The sequence below is a fragment of the Leptonychotes weddellii genome, chromosome 5 (genome assembly GCF_054177405.1).
Source record: "Leptonychotes weddellii isolate Sample4059 chromosome 5, ASM5417740v2, whole genome shotgun sequence".
In the NCBI taxonomy this organism is placed as follows: Eukaryota; Metazoa; Chordata; class Mammalia; order Carnivora; family Phocidae; genus Leptonychotes; species Leptonychotes weddellii.
In genome coordinates, this window is record NC_138373.1 from 52,985,311 (window position 1) to 53,003,984 (window position 18,674).

General features: G+C 37.7%; 1 protein-coding gene across 4 annotated transcripts in view; it reads right to left on the reverse strand.

The window, feature by feature from the left end:
* Positions 1-18,674, reverse strand: part of NEBL (nebulette) — a 344,799-nt gene that overhangs the window by 67,522 nt on the left and 258,603 nt on the right. Inside the window, exons 6-9 of one of the 4 annotated variants that reach the window (XM_006742882.3) lie at positions 16,525-16,626; positions 15,459-15,560; positions 2,113-2,226; positions 375-476 (exon numbers count right to left, since the gene is read on the reverse strand). The exons of 2 other annotated variants lie outside the window; for them this stretch is intronic. In XM_006742882.3, the coding sequence (XP_006742945.3) occupies positions 375-476; positions 2,113-2,226; positions 15,459-15,560; positions 16,525-16,626 (420 nt within the window). The remainder of the gene's footprint in view (positions 1-374; positions 477-2,112; positions 2,227-15,458; positions 15,561-16,524; positions 16,627-18,674) is intronic. One more of the 4 variants, XM_031038623.2, reaches the window with a different exon arrangement.

Sequence of the window (18,674 nt, forward strand, 5' to 3'; positions counted from 1 at the left end):
ATGTTACCGGGGCCTAGTATCAGACACTCTGCTCTAACCTGCATAAAATAAAAGATCCTTGATTTAAGCCTGACCTTCAAGTGGCTTCAATCTAACTGGGAAGAAGAAAGAAAGAACACTTGTCCATGCACTTTGAAGCGTAGGTGTTCAACAAGAAAGTTTGCATTCAAGAGATGTTAAAGAGCTAGCAAGAACCCCCTTTGTAAAGCGACAGCTTTGGTGGGATTTAAGCAAGCCGGCCACTATTTTCCAATGAGTTAGTTATCCAGGGAGGCGTGGCACCCTGGAACGAAGGAGGTGTGCTCATGAGAACTGCAGGCATCCCGGCTCTGTGGAGACACACAGCATCTCTAGTTGCCATCCAACAAACTTACTCGGCTGAGCATTTTGCTGGTTTTCAAAGCCTGGTCTAAAAACAGGTTTGGGAGATCTGAGACTGGCTCGTGCATACTTTGAATGTCTTTCTTGTACTTCACCTATGAAAATAACATGGAACAAAATACCATCTAGGAGAAGAAAAGGTGCTTTTGCATTATCGCCATCATTATTTTTAATACATCATAAAGTACCGTTTAGTGGTAAATTAGCAGGCGAATTTACAAGTAGCCACTAGATGGTGCTAATTTACTACTGAATGAGTAAAAAAGTTACTTCTGGGGACTTGAACATATTTTGATAATTGCTTTTATTGTTTACATATTTCAAAAGGGTGGTGTTCAGAGAATCAAGTAATTTTAATAGACATTCTGTTTTCAAAACAAAAAGATTAGCAAATGTATTCTTTAGAAATTACTACCTTATTTTAATTACGCTTTGGAGCAATTTCAGGGCTTTTGGTGTTTTTCATCCTGTTGCCTTATAGACCTTTTTCTTTTTTTACCAACTCTTTTGAAAATATAATAATATTAGTACTCATCATATTAAAATATTAATACAAAATATTTGATCACGTATTGTGTCATCAAACCACTTTGCAGGTAGACACGTAGTACATATTTAATCTCCACAACGACCCGAGTGGAGAGGTACTTTAAGTATCTCCATTTTACAGATATGTAAACTGAGGCACAGAAAGATGCAGGTATAGTATTAGGAGGTAGAACAGGATCCAAATCCAACCAATCTGATTCTAAACCTGGTGCTTCCAAGCACTATGCTCTAGGTTCCTTTAAGTGTATTCCAAATCTATTTGCTTTACACTTTTACACACACACACACACACAGGATAAAAACAAATAAGAAAAGGAAACCATTCTGATATTCCCAGTGATCCCAAAAGACCCATTTCAACTGTTGGTAACAAACACAAGTGAGTTAAGGAACACAAATAACAATACCTACTAAACATCAGTGAAAGTAAGGTATGCTCAGTCCCAACCACCCGGCAGGAGTTGAAAGGTTTAAGGGATCTAACAAAGCAACAGTTCAACAGTTCTTCATCGTAATACCTGTAAAGGTACTCCCTACGCCCTTCAACAATAGCAAAGTGGTCCATTTTTCCCCGTTTCTGTTTTTACATTCTGCCTAATTCTAATAAAAGTTTAAGGCATCTTTCCTTGTAAACTGAAACTTGATTATTTTTTTAAAACATAGGACGAAACCAAATCTGTGAAGAAGTATTTCACAGCATTTACATAAGGGATAGGAAAGAAGCCATAAGCCGTTACAAGTGCAACTTCTGAAATTTTCTTTATTATAAACTACCATGTACTAGGTTGTACTTTACAGAAGCCCAATTGCCTGGGTATAATTACATGAGTTAACTATTGTCACAACCACTAACTTAAGATACTACACACTACTTTTTTTGCAAAACTCTGTAATCTATTTCTACTCTTGATCACATATAATAGTTTTATTAGCAATACTATTCTTACTTATTAACTAAATAGCAATCAGTAACCATTAATAGTAACTTACAATAATACATGTTTCTCAAAAGGCTTCAGGAAAATATGCTTCAGGGTTTTCAATTAAAATTACTTGGAAACTACATGATCTTGATTAAGTATAAGTTATGGCAATACACTCAGATTCTGAAAAAACAAGAATCAAAAGATATTGAAAATAATTTTCTATGAATCACAAGTCATGAGGTACAAAGCAACTTACATCGCTCACCAGTGAGGTGGCAAGCTGACTTTGCCTAAAAGAAGCATTTTCAAGAGGATTGTAATGATGTTTCGTAACCTTCATTTCATTATCAAATTTTTCTTTGTATTTAATCTGCCATAAAAGAAAAAAACAGTGTAAATTAAATAGCACATTTATCTTTAAACTTTCAGAATGACACAGCTGATTTTTAATTAGATCAGATAAAAGCTACCTTAAAAACGAATGGTAGAAAAGTTTAAATTCATGGTATTTTTCCCCTGGTAAAGCTTAATTAGGCATAAAAATTTTTTTTATGGAAAAACCATCTCTACTTGAACATTGATCATAAATGCAATTAGGCATGAATTCAAATCCTATTAACAAGAATTATACACTAATATCTCAGGATTTTTAAATGTCAGTTTCCATTTCTGCACTCTTATAATCTATGATGAATTAGAAATTGAGACCACAAATGAATGAAAGTCTATCACATTTAGAAAATGGAACCTGAGCCCCAGCATTTGAATATGAATTTTCCTGAGGGAATTATTCCAAATACAGGACATGGTTTGGACTACGGTTTTTTCTCATCATTTCCCATTTGTTCAAAAATTCATTTTTAGGGATTACATTTTCTGAAATGTCCTGGGTCTATTTAATGTCAATTTTTATTCCTCTGCTTCAGCTCTCCGCAGTTGTATTCAGCAGCAAACTATCTGTAACATGCACTCTGAATTATTTTTTCTCCTTTTTAAAGTAGTCTTAGGGCAATCCAAGAAAGGATTATCCACTTATCCTACAGAACTATATAATTCTCTATGGATAGAGAAATATGTGAATGTAGGTTATGATAACTATCTGAAATATAGATACAAATTCTTTACGAAAAACAAAAACAAAAAAACTAGTTACTCAAATCTCACACCTTGTTGGGTGCCTGTCTCCAGGAAGGGATGCACAGACCTCAAAAGCAGAACTATTTTGTTCTCTTGTCATAGTTCTACACTATTACAATTCTCATCATATTTTGTGTCCTTACAGGATTCTCATAATGCACCTTTATTCATACATCTTAAAGCCCTGCCTCAAAGTAATTTTTATTAAGAAGCAATTTGGGAATGGCTCACATTATCTATTTTAATCGAGTGTATATTGGGTGACGTCTTCCTCAAGGACACATGTCTGATACCTGTGGGAGGGAGATAGCTAGTGAAAATCTTGGGGGGAATACATTTGGAAAAGATTCCAACATGGTTTACAGGACATATTTTCTGTTGAGGTTCTTTTTTTTTTTTAAGATTTTCTTTTTCTTTTTTTTTTTTTTTTTGACAGCGAGAGAGGGCACACAAGCAGGGGGAGTGGGAGAGGGAGAAGCAGGCTTCCTGCTGAGCAGGGAGCCTGATGTGGGGCTCAATTCCAGGAACCCAGGATCATGACCTGAGCTGAAGGCAGAGCCTTAACGACTGACTGAGCCACCCAGGCGCCCCCTGTTGCGGTTCTAACTGCTAATAATAGCTTTCTGATTTTCACATTGTCTTACAAATTCAAGCAAAACCTCATTTATTCTAATAGTTTGGGAAGGACTCTATAAAACAAGAAAAAAATCTGATTTTGTAAAAAAAAAAAAAACTATTTTATGTCTTGTAATCAGGAATATCGCCAACGAAATTAATTTGGACCTCATTCACTACTTTCCATAGCCAAGGCTTTCCCTACCTGGTCCTCCCCTAAATACACAATTCCATTCCCTTTGCACTCTCCACATCCTTCTGCTAAGGGCACTCTTCACCATATTTTAATCTGTGCTTTTGTCTCTCCTGGGTTTTTAGTGCCTAAAGGGTATTTACTTGACAATGAGAGAAGACTCTCTTAACTGACTTCTACTTGAATGGCACTCTTGACTCAGCCAGATAGGCTAACACTCTCCACTTACTGAGTAAAACATTCTAACTGATGGCCTGGGTGCCCTGAACATGCTCAGCTGGTAGCTATTTACCCACCAACCAATCCAGCTATGCAGTCTCGGCTTGCATCACGTTTTCCTTCAGTTATTCAAATTCTCCAACCCCAGCCACCGTAAGTGTCTTAGTTACTTATTAGCTAAGTGGCAAGAAATAGGTTTATATCCTCTCTGAGAACCGAGAGCCTGTCCTACTGTCTGCACACAACACAGAGCGGGTAGAACTTGGAAATTAACCCGACACATTCTCACCCGCTCTGAAACCCGGCATTTGTTCTTCCCAAGTGAAGGTATGTTTTTGAAAAACCATCATCCATCCACATTGTGAAGACTCATCCTACCTCACAGTAGGAACTCAACACAGGCTTGGTGTAATGAGTAGAGGGAAAAGGAGTCATCACAATGTGGGTGGATGATGGCTTTTCAGAAGTCCATGAGGTAGGAGGAGTTCCTTCCTGAGGTTGGGAGTGTGACCAAGATCTACTCTGTCAAGACTGGAGTCAGTAATCTTTCCAACAGCAAATCTGACTGGATCACACTCACTTAAAAGTGGTTTAAAGGTATGCCCAGCACTTCTACTCCCATTAGCTAGGAATATAAACTTGCCGAAAGTCAACTGAGTTTGTCCCTAACCCCGTTTATGCTAGCTGTATTTATCATAATCACATAATTTAATACTGCAAACACTGACAAATTTACCATAAAAAGAAAGTTATCCCTATGAAAACTACGTTATTTCCATGAAAGACTTAATGAGAGTGATTCCCTAAAAAAAAACTGCTATCAAATTAAGGGTAGTCAAGACAACCAGAAAAGTCAGGAGTGGGATGTAAATAATGTAGAAGTTCCTGGAACTCAGAGAGATTGGCAGTATGTCTTTGAGCAAAATGTCTTTCAAAAGGCAAATCATAGACCAATGCATTGTGATTATAGTTTGCAAGAAAAACAACACAAAACTCCAAACCACAGCTTCGTTTGCAAAGAAAAAGACTTTTCACTACATCAGAAGTTTGGTGAATAAATGTACATATATGTGTTTTGTGTTAAACTAAAATGTTAAGGTACGTGTATGATCTTTATACTTCCTCCTTCAACTACCTTCTTCATTTAACTGACTGAGTACAGGTCTGAATAGGATAAAAGGCTTCCACTACACATGTATTACTATATATATATATATGCATATGTGTGTTTATACACCTGTGCCCACTAAGTCCCCATCTGTGAGCGAGGCCCTGGAGACATGCAGTAAGAAATAAATTTGATCACATCCAGGCATGACTGGTGATGATTAAGCACAAACTCCGGAATGGTGAGCTCACTGCAACACAGAGAGCAATGGGAGGCCATGGACTGTGTTTTGCGGTGGATCCTCTTCAAGTCTGGGGAACTGAGGGTATGTACATTACGGCTTGAAGAGAGTGTGCTTAGTGAGTGGAAGGAGGGAGAGGCATGAGTAGGGGGCGTCCTGATGGAGTGTGCCCGAGGGAACAGCACATGGAAGGGCAGAGAGAGGCACGCACAGCATGTCAAGGAATTTAAGAACGCAAGGGTAGCGGAGGATGGAGATTACAGGAGGGACAGGAAAGCTGGAATGACCAGGCCCTACAGAGCCCTGTAGCTGTCACGGATCTTGGTCGTCATCCAAAGGCCAGTATGAAGTCATTTTACTCATGTCTGTGACTTGAGTAGATTTGCTATTGGAAGGATTTCTGACTCCAGACTTGACAGTGTATCTTGCTCACACTCCCAACCTCAGGAAGGAAGGAACTCCTACCTCATGGTAGGAACTCAACACAGGCTCAATGTAATGAGTAGAGGAAAAATGAGTCATCGCATTGTGGATGGATGATGGCTTTTCAGAAACATACCTTCACTCAGGAAGAACAAATGCTGGGTTTCCTAGCAGATGAGAATGTGTCAGGTTAATTTTCAAGCTTCACCCCCCCCCCGTGTGCCCTCTGCCCCTCGTGTAACTGTGCTGGCAAGCAGAGAGTAGGAGGGGTTCTCTGTGCGACAGATGATATAACCTGTTTTTGCCACTTAGCTAATAGATAACTAGATGTTCATGGTGCCTGAGGTTGTAGAATATGAATAACTAAAGGAAAACTTGATTCAAGCCAGCATTGCATAGCTGGATTTTGATTAGATTTAAATAGTTCAATGCAAGCAGAACCCTGCATTTTTTTTTCACCTGATGTTTTAAAAGATAAATTTATATAATACTACCCTGCTATTAAAGATGAGTTTTCCCTGGAAAGACTAGATTGGACTATTTTCTAATTTGGGACAGATTTCAGTTATCTGTGTATGTCTGCTCTCCCATTTGACAGTGAGCAAGGAATAGATCTTTATTCATTTTTTATCCCTAGTGCTTGGCATAATGCTCTGAATAGATTTGGCACTTACTCTATGTTTATTAAAGAAATATAAATTAATTATGAACATGATAGGCAAAAACTCTTATGACTCATAGAATGAGTCACACCCTGAGACAGGTGTTGGAACTATAATACCTCTCTAATTCTCCAAGTCCACACACACACATATATGCACACACGTGTGCGCATGCACACACACAGTCACTGTTAAATTGATTGGAATTCTATCCCATTAAAAAGAAAAAGAATGTAAAAGGAAATGGAAAACAATAGATTTTAAAATATTATATTGAATCTGTATTGCACTTTACAGTTCCTGCTGGACTTTTATTCACTCACTCATTCATTCATTCATTCATTCATTCCAGAAATATTTATGTAATGCACACTCTGTGTCAGTTACTGGGCTCAAGAGTGCTCTACTGAAGAGACTGAGGAATCAGCTGGTAACTGTGTTCAAATACTTGAAAAAAATTAAAAATGGCATTTGTTCTACTGCAGAACGTAAAGTTAGTATTGACGGGCAAAAGTTTTAGCCAACAAGATTTCTGCTGATTATAATGAAAAGAAGTTACATTTCGGTTACTACCTGTAGGATATGTAGAAATTATTCCACTGAACATGAGAAACGTTTTCTTGAAAGCCTTCTCTGACCTCCCAAAGTAGAATATGTCCTGCTGATATATCTTTGAAACACCCCACATTTGCCCAGTCACACAGATCACGCCCTTGCTATAATTATCTGCAAAACTGTCTATGCCGCGGGTCTTCCCCATTAAGCTGTAAGCTCAGTGAAGCGGGGGCTGGATCTGTCCCGTTCACCCTTGAAAATCTAACCCCAAGCACAGTGTGCAATATCTGCTTCAGTAACTGTTTCTATCCACGGATGGACAATATTGAGGAATTTTTTCACTGAAAAGCAGGACCAGGTAACTTCCATGGTGTCTTCAAATTTTGATATAGCCTTGTGATAGATTTTGATGAGAACTTTATTTTTTTTCATTCCTTCAGCATATTTTTACTTAGAGTAATCGTTTTTAAGTTTTAATATCCACCTCAATACCTCAAGATCATTCTTTTTATTTTTTTTTTAAAGATTTTATTTATTTGACAGAGAGAGACACAGTGAGAGAGGGAACACAAGCAGGGGGAGTGGGAGAGGGAGAAGCAGGCTTCCTGCCGAGCAAGAAGCCCAATGCAGGGCTTGATCCCAGGACCCTGGGATCATGACCTGAGCCGAAAGCAGACGCTTCACAACTGAGCCACCCAGGCGCCCAAGATCATTCTTTTTAAAATGGGAAAATAGGACGCCTGGGTTGCTCAATTGGTTAAGTGACTGCCTTCGGCTCAGGTCATGATCTCAAGGTCCTGGGATGAGGCCCACATCGGGCTCCCTGCTCAGCGGGGAGTCTGCTTCTCCCTCTCCTCTGCCTGCCACTCGCCCTGCTTGTGCTCTCTCCCTGTCAAATAAATAAATAAAATCTTTTTTAAAAATTAAAAATAAATAAAATGGGAAAATACCAGTTTTGAAGGATCATCTAAGTACATGATTCTACTTTCAAAAATTGTTAGCATTCTATCTATTCAGTTGGTATTTCCTGAGGGATTCTCTGTATTAACCTCTATACTGGGCACTGGTTTTACTTGTTCCTGAGGATAACAAACTCATGTTTAGGTGATATAATCAGAAATGATCAAGTAGGCATTACTGAATACTAGAGATCACAGAATTGATGTTTTGGGGAAGAATAATAAAAATCCCAAATTCACATTCTTTCAAAATATGCATGGGAATTTGGTATGCCTCACATGTCGTGAGCACTGGTCAGCTTAGGTCCTAATGAGGGTGGCCTGGGGGCATAAATTACACTTCTTAGGAATAACTGGGTACATAAAATAAGCTATTCAGAACTAAATGCCATTCCAATGCAATATTCTCCTGAAAGTATTTAATAGAAGTCTGATATTTTAAAAATATAACAAATTATAATAAAGTACTCTCATGACATCACTAATTAAGCACAGAGTAATGCAAATGATCCCAAAATTTGTGATTATACTTCATGCAAAATCATGGTTATGTCTGCATGGAGGTTTGAAATCCATTCACACCCTTTTTTTCCATTCACACCCTTAATTCATGATTCAAATATAGAAATGTATTACACACTATCTCAATACAAAATTATCTCCCTCAGACTTATTCGTCTAACCAGCACATGACTCCTTTCTGGAGAACTTTATTTTTTTTTTAAGATTTTATTTATTTATTTGACAGAGAGAGACACAGCGAGAGAGGAAACACAAGCAGGGGGAGTGGGAGAGGGAGAAGCTTCCCACTGAGCAGGGAGCCCTATGTGGGGCTTGATCCCAGGACCCTGGGATCATGACCTGAGCCGAAGGCAGACACTTAACCGACTGAGCCACCCAGGCGCCCCTGGAGAACTTTATTTTTGAAGATTTCTACCACTATTATGCACTGGGCTATACCCCCTAAAACTTGAATTTTAAAATTCTGTCTAGCCTTTCCAGGTTATTTCTGTAGTATGAAATTAGTTATTTAAAATATATCTGTCACTCTTATCCTTGTAATAAACGTATTAAGAAGCAAAGTGCTGTGAAATTTATCTCTCTCTAAGCTTGAGTGCTCTGTGTGATCTGATTCAAAAATGCCTAAGGAACAAAAATGCAAGGGTTTCCCTCATTAATTAACCACAGAGTAAAATAACTGCATTACATAAAAAACACACTTAGCAGACACTGACACCCAACAGTTTCTTACCTCTTGCTGTAGGTTTGTGCTTAAATGAAGTGAGAGAATAGCTAAATGGTTTCAATGGGTCCCTTGCTCACCTTCTGACTGGTTCACTCACTCACTACACATACACACCCAACATCCTATTTTCAACCCACGCTTCACACAGCTGAGTGTCTATCTCTTCACCCACACTCACATCTCCAGAGGCAATGCTTTCCCTTGACCAATTGGTTTCTCAAGACCATTTGAGAAAGGGAGAAATAGGCATTGCGTTGGGTGATTTTGCTATGATTTTAAGGTAAATATTACCCCTTATGCCTAAGTCAATCACTTTGGAAATAAATGAAAAGTTACTTACACTCAGGATTGATTTTATTTACATTATAAATATCATCAAATCTAATGGTCCTAATGTTTACCAACTTTTTTTTTTTTTTTGTAATATAGGAAAGGTGTAGAGGATCAGAATCCTAAAAGTTTATGAGGAATTTTAACAGATTTAGCAAGACTTTCAGAGGCCCACACTTGGAGAAAACAGTGGGACAGTTAAACTACAAAAATATCACTTAAATTCATTCCTCATAACTGCTTCTGGACAAGGCAGTGTTTCAAAGATCTGAAGCCTGACTTCTAAACCCTGTAGTTCGAAGCTTCGCCACAAGGGGCGCTGGGCTTCGCAGCACCACCTATGGATCAGATTCAGAGTCAGAAAAAGGCAGAAAGGGGCGCCTGGGTGGCTCAGTCGTTAAGCGTCTGCCTTCGGCTCAGGTCATGGTCCCAGGGTCCTGGGATCGAGCCCCGCATCGAGCCCCGCATCGAGCCCCGCATCGAGCCCCGCATCGAGCCCCGCATCGGGCTCCCCGCTCAGCGGGAAGCCTGCCTCTCCCCCCCTCCATTCCCCCTGCCTGTGCTCTTCTCTCAATGTGTCTCTCTCTGTCAAATAAATAAATAAAATCTTTAATAAAAAAAAAAAAAAAAGAAAGAAAAAGGCAGAAAAAAGCAGACCCCAAAGGAAAGCTTTTCATCACAGCCAGAGAAACAACTGTTAGGAAGAAAATGGAAACTCTGATAAGTATACCTTCATTATCGGCAAAAATGAAAAGTAAACAGCACGTACCTATACAATGCCACATACCTATACCCCCAATTTTGGATGAAATTGAACTAAAAGCTGTCAAAGAAGAGAGTATAACCAGATTTTTATGTAGAACTTGCCATAAAATTAATAGTATTTCCAAGTCTGAATTTTACACAAAATCATATCCCTGTCCTTATTTCCATAACAAAATAACATCTTACTGATTTTGCACCAACTGTGAATGATCTAGAGAAATTTGTTTAATTGGTCTATATATATTTATTGAAGTCCAGTCCATGCCATTCTATAATGATGAATTAAACACATGTCAACCCTGTCCCCATGAAACCTGCTGTGTGGTAATAGAGGAGATATTTAAAACATACACATATAGGGGCACCTGGGTAGTTCAGTCGGTTAAGCGTCTGCCTTCGGCTCAGGTCATGATCCCGGGGTCCTGGGATCAAGCCCCACATAAGGCTCCCTGCTCAGCGGGGAGTCTGCTTCTCCCTCTCCCATTGCCTCTTTCCCCCATTAGTGCTCTCTCTCTCTCAAATGAATAAATAAAATCTTTTAAAAAAACATACACACATATATAGAAATATATGACTAGTACAAATTGTGTTAAGAACAATAAGGAAAAAGAACTGAGAATAAAGGAGAGAGAGAAATACAATTTAAATTGGCAACTCAAGTACATGACCTTGAAGCCAATACTTGGGTGTAAAGAGATTGGCTGGGAGAGTGCTTGCCAAGAAGGGAAATGGGAGATTCTCCAAACCAATTAACATCCCCATTCAATTTGAGGACAATATTTATAATTAAATTTTAATGGCAATCTAAAATGTACTTTTTATGTTTCAAACCCATTCTTATCAATATGTCACATGCAATTTTAGAACAAACACTAGTTATTATAAATACAAAAGTTTCCTTGATGTTATAAAACTAAAAGAATTCCATTCATCACATAGATAAATTTCTAGTAATAAATTAAGACGATATATGAATATATTAAAAATTAACTGCTCTTAGAAGAATTTTTTAAGACGATGGCTTCAACAGTTACTCCACTAACATTTAAGATACTTATAAATACACCAATCTCATTATCTTGGCAGACAAGATTTCACTTTAATTTTTTTACTGATTTTTCTCTTAACTACTTGACCATAACTTTATGTGCCTTCTAGGTTTAAACAAGGAAACTTTACAACTAGGGGGGCAAAGCTATTGTACAAGTTAGCGGGAAGGGTTTTGTGTTTCCACTACCTTTTCTGGGTTCAATCCCACACAGCACAATTTACTGGTAAATTGGGAGAATTCTGCCCCTTGCTTTCTCATTCTCGGCTCTTCATCAGGCAGCTCTTACCACCACAAACCTTGAGCACCATCTCCTCACTCCCCCCCTTCCCTGACACAGTGATCCTGGTACCATCTGCTCTCTCCTTCCCGCCCCTGCCCCCAGGTCCCCTGCTTCTTGCCATTCCTAAATCACTTTCCTTCTTGATATTTCTTTGCCTTTGAGTGCTCCTGTATTCACAATCTGACATTAGGTTAGGAGCAAGAGAAAATTTAGGTGATCTTCAGAGTTGCCGATGAAAATAATAAAGCAAACTTCCTGCCCTTGTCTCTAGTTCATACACCTGAAAATACAAATGGAACATATCAAGTTCATTCCAGAAGTCCTATATATTCACCTACCCACTTTTCCTTTCTTCTGATGAGCTTTTACACTATGAGAGCAGCAAGAATGTCATGGAGAAAATAAAGATGATAGATATAATGTAACTTGCAAATTTCAACCTGCTTAGGTATCTGATTGTTCAGTTGCTAGAGGATTTGGATTTTTTTAAAAACCTGCCTAAAAACCGAGATAGGAGCAAGTGGTAGGATTTCTGGTGACTGAATTTGAAATATCAAAATTAAAGCTCAAATACCAAACTTTTCTGCTAAGAACTCTCAAATAAGATCATGAAGGAATGAATCTCCGACTGGAATCTAACGGCCAGTGTGGCTATTCCTGCTTCAATCTGTGCGTAAATTCCTGTAAAAGTGCAGAGTGAAAAGCTATTCTGAATATTGGCAGTTAAATTATTCTTGTGAAGTTACATAGCGTTTCTATTAGCCAGGCAGCATTTCAACCCTGACAACAAGCCTAAGAAGTAGGTATTGTAGTCATTCCCATTTTACAGATGAGGAAGCTGTGCCCAGGGTCACTGAACCAGCAAGAGGCAGAACCTGGAGTTTAGCTCAGGCAATCCTGCTCCAGAGCCCATTTTCCTAACCTCTCAACCAAACCGTGCTGTTTTTCTAGAATCTGCTGCTTCTCCTATACAGTCGATGGGAAGTCTTTGTCCACAGAAAAGGCCGAAGAAGAGTTGCTGAATGTGCGCTACTATGCTCTGCCTCTTTGGGCCCTGGACAAGAACGTGTCCCCAGGCTCTTAGCGCATCCACAGCCTCCTGAGTCATAAAGTTGTTTTGTAAATGAGAGTGCCTTCTACATCATAAAACAGTGAATATGAGGCGCACCGACCTTCAGGTGTCTCTCTTTTACCCTCTTTGCTCATTTTCACCCCACGACCAGCAAGCTGTCCCAAGTTCTGAGCACCCCATGTGTGGACCAAGATTGTAGCATCCCAGCTGGCCTCCAGGACGCTCTCCTCTCATGCGGCCTTATCTCCTGCACAGTGCCGCCATGCTAACCTTCCTTAAATAGTATCTTCTTCACAATGCTTCTCTGCTCAAAATTTTCTGTGACAATTCATTTCCTACCTGAAGGAGGGTACTTGAGTGGAGACTATTGTTAAAATGGTGAGAAGTAGTAGTGGTGACTCCTTTTCTGAATTCAACTCTACAACGCTCCCGATTCGTACATTTGAAATCACTTTTTCTTCTGTACCTTTTCTTGTATAGAACATATTATTCCTATTCTGCTCCATAAATATGGCCCGCAGTCCAAATGAATACAGCACTGACCCATTTACCCTCAACACAGCATCTCAACTCCTCCCAGATTTCCATGTGTATTTATGATTCCCCTCTCCTTGCTGGGAGTCTCTCCTGTCTGTCAGACCCCTTTTCTCTGTCCCGCACATTCCCAACCTTTATTTGGGGTCTTCCCCTGAGCAGACCTTTCAGTCCATCTTAGCTCAAATCTACCTGTTACACCAAACCCTTCCAACTATACACCCCTCACTGATGTCCTTCTCCACACTCACAGGACATGACAGATAAATGCTTTACTGGCATTTCTCTTTCTACTAATAAATTTGAGCATCATTGAAAATGTTTATTGACTATTTTTGTTATTATGTTGCTCTTCTATAACTGTTCATTCATCTCCTCTACTCATTTTTCTATAGGGCTTTAGTCTTTTTCTTTTCACTATTAAAGAATTTTTTATACTCTAGATATAAAAATGTTCTCATCATTTGCATTACAAATGCTTTTCCAAATATTTGAAGACCACTGCTCTTCTTTCTACATTTTAAAAAGCTTTCCTCAGACACTTCCTTCTCCATAGACAATCTAATTTACTTAATCTATTCAAATAGTTCATTTGATTCAAAATGCTTAAAAAGTCTGTTTGGAATCTAGCTGGAATTGCATGGGATTTTTTTTTTAGAAAAAAATTTCAAATTCTATTTATTTTTTTAAAATAAACTCTACCCCCAACATGGGGCTCAAATTCACGACCCCTAGATCAAGAGCTGCATGGTCTACTGACTGAGCCAGCCAGGTGCCCCTTGCGTGAAATTTTTAAAATTAATTTTGGAAGAATTAACATTTCTATGATACTGAGTACTGAGACTCCTGAGCTAGAGCATAGTTGGTCTTCTCATTGGTTCAGATGTCATTTCATGTTCTTCAGTCTGATTTTATAGTTTTCTTCATTTACACCTCTCCATTTTGAAATGTCATCCAACTTTTGCAACTTGAAGAATGCATATTTTCAAAGGTGAAAACACCATAACTATATAAAAGTTGCTTTTGATGCTATTATTTTTAACTTGGCAAATATTATCATTTTCCATTGAAAGAGTTTTAATTCTATGGTCAGGTATGCTTAACTATCCTTTTATAGCTTCTGGATCTCCGGTCTTTTTAAGACCAACTCTGTCATCCCTATGTGATATATATATTCTCCTGGGTTTTCTTTTAAGATTTTAAAATTATTTTATTGTTTATATTCACATCTCTAATCCATCTGGAATTCATTTTGTATATAGGTTAAGATTCAGGTCCAATTTTATTTTTACTCTGATGGATGGAGAGTTATGTCAGCACCATTTATGACCTAATATAGCTTTTTTCCCACTGACTTGAACCAACACTTTCATCATATATTAAATTTTTAGACATATTGGAGTCTATTTCAGGATTTCCTATTCTATCCTACTGATTATTTTATCTCTTACTGTACTAATCCCATATTGATTTAATTTCAGTGGTTTTATATTATGTTATGGTAACCCATAACTTAAGTTCTCCTTCACTGGTCTTCATTTTCATACTTCTAAAGGCTCTTCTCAGGCATTTCCTTTCCATTCAAACTCTAAGATCATTTATCCATATACTTGAAAAAATCTATTGGCTTGTAATTGAAATTGCACGACATTTGTATATTAATTTGGGGAGAATCGCACTTTTTATCTACCAAGACATTCAGCCAAAAACATGACGTGTCTTTATACTTTTCAGATCTTGTTTAATGTGCTTCCATAAGATTTCAAAGTTTTCTTCATTTGCATCACCTCTTTCTTATTTTGTGATTAAATTAGAGCATATGAAAATCGATATTTTATTACCTAGTTAAAAACTGTGTGTATGTGTGTATAGATAGACAGCAATCTAATTATTGACCTAATCTAATTTAATTGATACCACGATTGCATAATTCTAGAAATCCTAGGAAATGTGACAACATGGCTAACCTCATTGAAAAAGGTTAGACTTTGAGCCGGGAGAAAAGAAAACTTTGTTTTGCACTTAAAATTGGACTCATTTTATCTCTTACTGAAATTTGTAATTATTGCAATCCTATCTGAAATGGTTTCAGAAACATTATCTTTGCATATTCTTGCAATTAAGGATATTATCTAAAATGAAATAGTTTCCTGTGCCACTAGAAACAAAATCTCTGAATAAAATCATTGTGGAATCATCACTAGAGTCTTACTTGACTAGAAAGTTTAGAAGCTTCCACAGCATGTTCGAAATCTGGTCTTCCAATTACAGCAGGCTCTTTATTCATTACTCCTTGCCCTTTCTTGTATTCTGCCTAAAATGAATAAATAAGAGAATGTTAAATATTTCTACTTTCCAATGAAGAATTACATTAATATTAGCTGAAATAAAATATAATAGACCCTCCGTCCATAAAAAAAACATTCCTTACAATACACCAAACACAAAAATGCTGACTGGTAGAACAGACATTGACTTAGTGTGGTTAATCAAATTCAACTTTTTTTGTAGTAAATTAATTATTAAATTTGAGTCTATGTATCCTGTCATCATCATTGTGCTTATGTATAAACGCTGAAAAAAAATTAGGAAAAATTACTGGAATTGAGATCCTGCCTTCTGCAGACAGATAGCTTGTATGGCTCCTTTCATCTTAGGAACTGATTTAACTCCATTTGGTTAGCATCAAGTTAAATCTTGTAAATAGTTATTAATTTTTAAGTGAGTATAGTCTCTGTTATTCAAACATTTGGTCTGTGTGAAGCCATCATTTTAACCAGGGTGCAAGTTATGTTTAAGTAAAATGGTATTAACCAGTAAGGATATCTTGGAGAAGATATGATAAGAAAAGAGCCAAAATGTGTAGAAAATGTACAAGGGTAAATGGTGGCAAAAAAAGAATCTGCACAATTAACAGTAGCACAATAGAAACAAGGCCAAGTGAAGTTCTTTAGGACAGGGAAAGGTGAGAGACCAGATGACTAACAAAGTTGACTTTCAGGCTGAGGCATCCGAACATTACCTTAACGCCCGAAGAGTACTTACTTCTCTTAAAGTATGACAGCATTAGCCATAGTCAAGGTGAATTTGGGCAGTTTCTGCATATACCTGAATAACTTACACAGTCAAATGGATATTTCAGATAAAAAACTTGAGATGTCATTAATTCAGATTGATTAATTTCACTAATTAAATTAACCATTCAACCACCAAAGTCATGTGTTGTCTCCTGAAAAAATAAGAAATCCTTTCTGCTCAAGATAACAAAGAGAGATTACATTGCTTATGATCTTGGAGATCTGTGTTGCCATCTTGATGTCTGGTCTGTTGAGATCCGCACTGTACATGTGGGTGTCCTGCACATCTTTTCTATAAGAAATCTGATCAAAGAGACAGTTTTGATTGAGAGAAAGAAAAAGAAGAAATTAGTAATTTTATAGAGCTACCAATCTTAATGTCTATACATCATTTATCCTTGCCATAATCATCTTAGAGAACCCACCGACCATAAATTGTTTTTTAAATTTTTTTATGTACATTTATTTGAATAGATACATTATTTTCTCTCCCATACCTAAGTCTCACTAGCATTACTGCATTTGAACTGGATTCATACAACCTAAAAAATGTGAGCCCAAGACTTGGGCACAAAATCAATCTTACAGAATCTTACGGAATTCTTATGGAATTATCACCTTAAAAGCATGTCATTACGTGTAAGAGTGTATGTACATATTCACATACAGAATATCCTTAGCAAGGGCTTTAACTTGCCCATCACACAGTCTCAACCTCCAGTGGATGCAGGGTAAGCCCAGTACATGAGTGTAGAAAAATCACTTCCTGGGGTGAGGGTGTGTGAAGCTGCTCCTCTCCAGCTCTCTCTTCTTTTTCTGACTGGACTCTTATTAAAATGCCCATGTCTGGCAAGTCTAGTCATGTGTACTGATATTTTTATTACCTAGCAAATATCAATGCAGTGACTTGAGCCTCCAAAAATAAAAGCAATGACATTAAGGAACATCCATTCTCTGAATGCACATGAGATACAATCAAACCAAAGTGTGGAAAATAGACATTTAAAGAGAAAAATGCATGTAAATTTTACCAAATGTACTTTAGACAATGATGGTTATTTAGATTAACTCCACTGACAAACAGGAGGCAAGACCAGATGAGAACTGGTATAACGTCCCACAGTCAACACCTCACCAGTCTGTCCATTTCTCTGCTTCCTGAGGTCAGTCATGAGCTGAAGGAGTATTTATCTATTTTCCAGATGTAATTCTATTTGGCAATATCACCAGGGGCTGGTCGACTTGTCCATTACATTAGTTCTATTAAAGATCTAACGCAAAGGGGGCAGCAATGGTCATTTTTAAGACCTTCATTTTTTCAAGGCATAGAAAGGTAAAACATAGAAATGTAAAACAACATCAATACAAAATGCACAATTAATTATATTTGTACAAAACAAATATTTCTATTGTTGCCTGGAGACTTTCCACAATAGCATCATCTAAGGTACTTACTCAAAAATTAGATTCCTGAGGTCCATCCCCAACCCTACATAATAGAATTTCTGAAGAATCTGCATTTTAATGAATTCTCCTGTTAATCAATATGAGCCAGTGTTCTAGATAATATCAATGTATCTTGTTATTTTCCTTTCAATTTCCTGCAGAGTTAAGAAAACATTTGTACTTTCTCATTTCTTTCAAAAATAATATCAGGTATAGGAAGTGAAAGGCTCCCTACGCATTATATTATTTTATTTCAGTGAAATATTTATATACATTTCTATTTACTCTTTTAAGGGCTTGCATTCGCCCCACCACCAAGACTGTTTTTATTTGTTTTTATTTTTTTTAAAGATTTTATTTATTTGACAGAGAGAGAGACAGCGAGAGCAGGAACACAAGCAGGGGGAGTGGGAGAGGGAGAAGCAGGCTCCCCGCTGAGCAGGGAGCCCGATGCGGGACTTGATTCTGGGACCCTGGGATCATGACCTGAGCTGAAGGCAGACGCTTAACGACTGAGCCACCCAGGCGCCCCCAAGACTGTTTTTAAAACAATGTTTATAATCATGAATCTAACGAGTGAACACAACTTCAATAGAATTAACATAATTTCAGCAAGAACATCTGTTTTCTTCAGTATTTGTTTTCATAGGCTTTACTGTCACAAGTAATTCAGGTAAGTTTCGTGCACACAGGTAGCAAAAGAAACATGAAAATAGGCTGAAAACTGAGTTATATTGTTGGGTGAATTTTTTAAATCTTTAGGGGTTTAAAATTAAGCCAATTTCATTGGCTTCAAATAACAACACGCTCATGTGCCAGTGATGGCCAATCAACCTCCGCCTGCACTCGGTTAAACACAAGCTGTGTAAACAAAAACCGACTCTCAGGTGAAAACAAACCAAAAT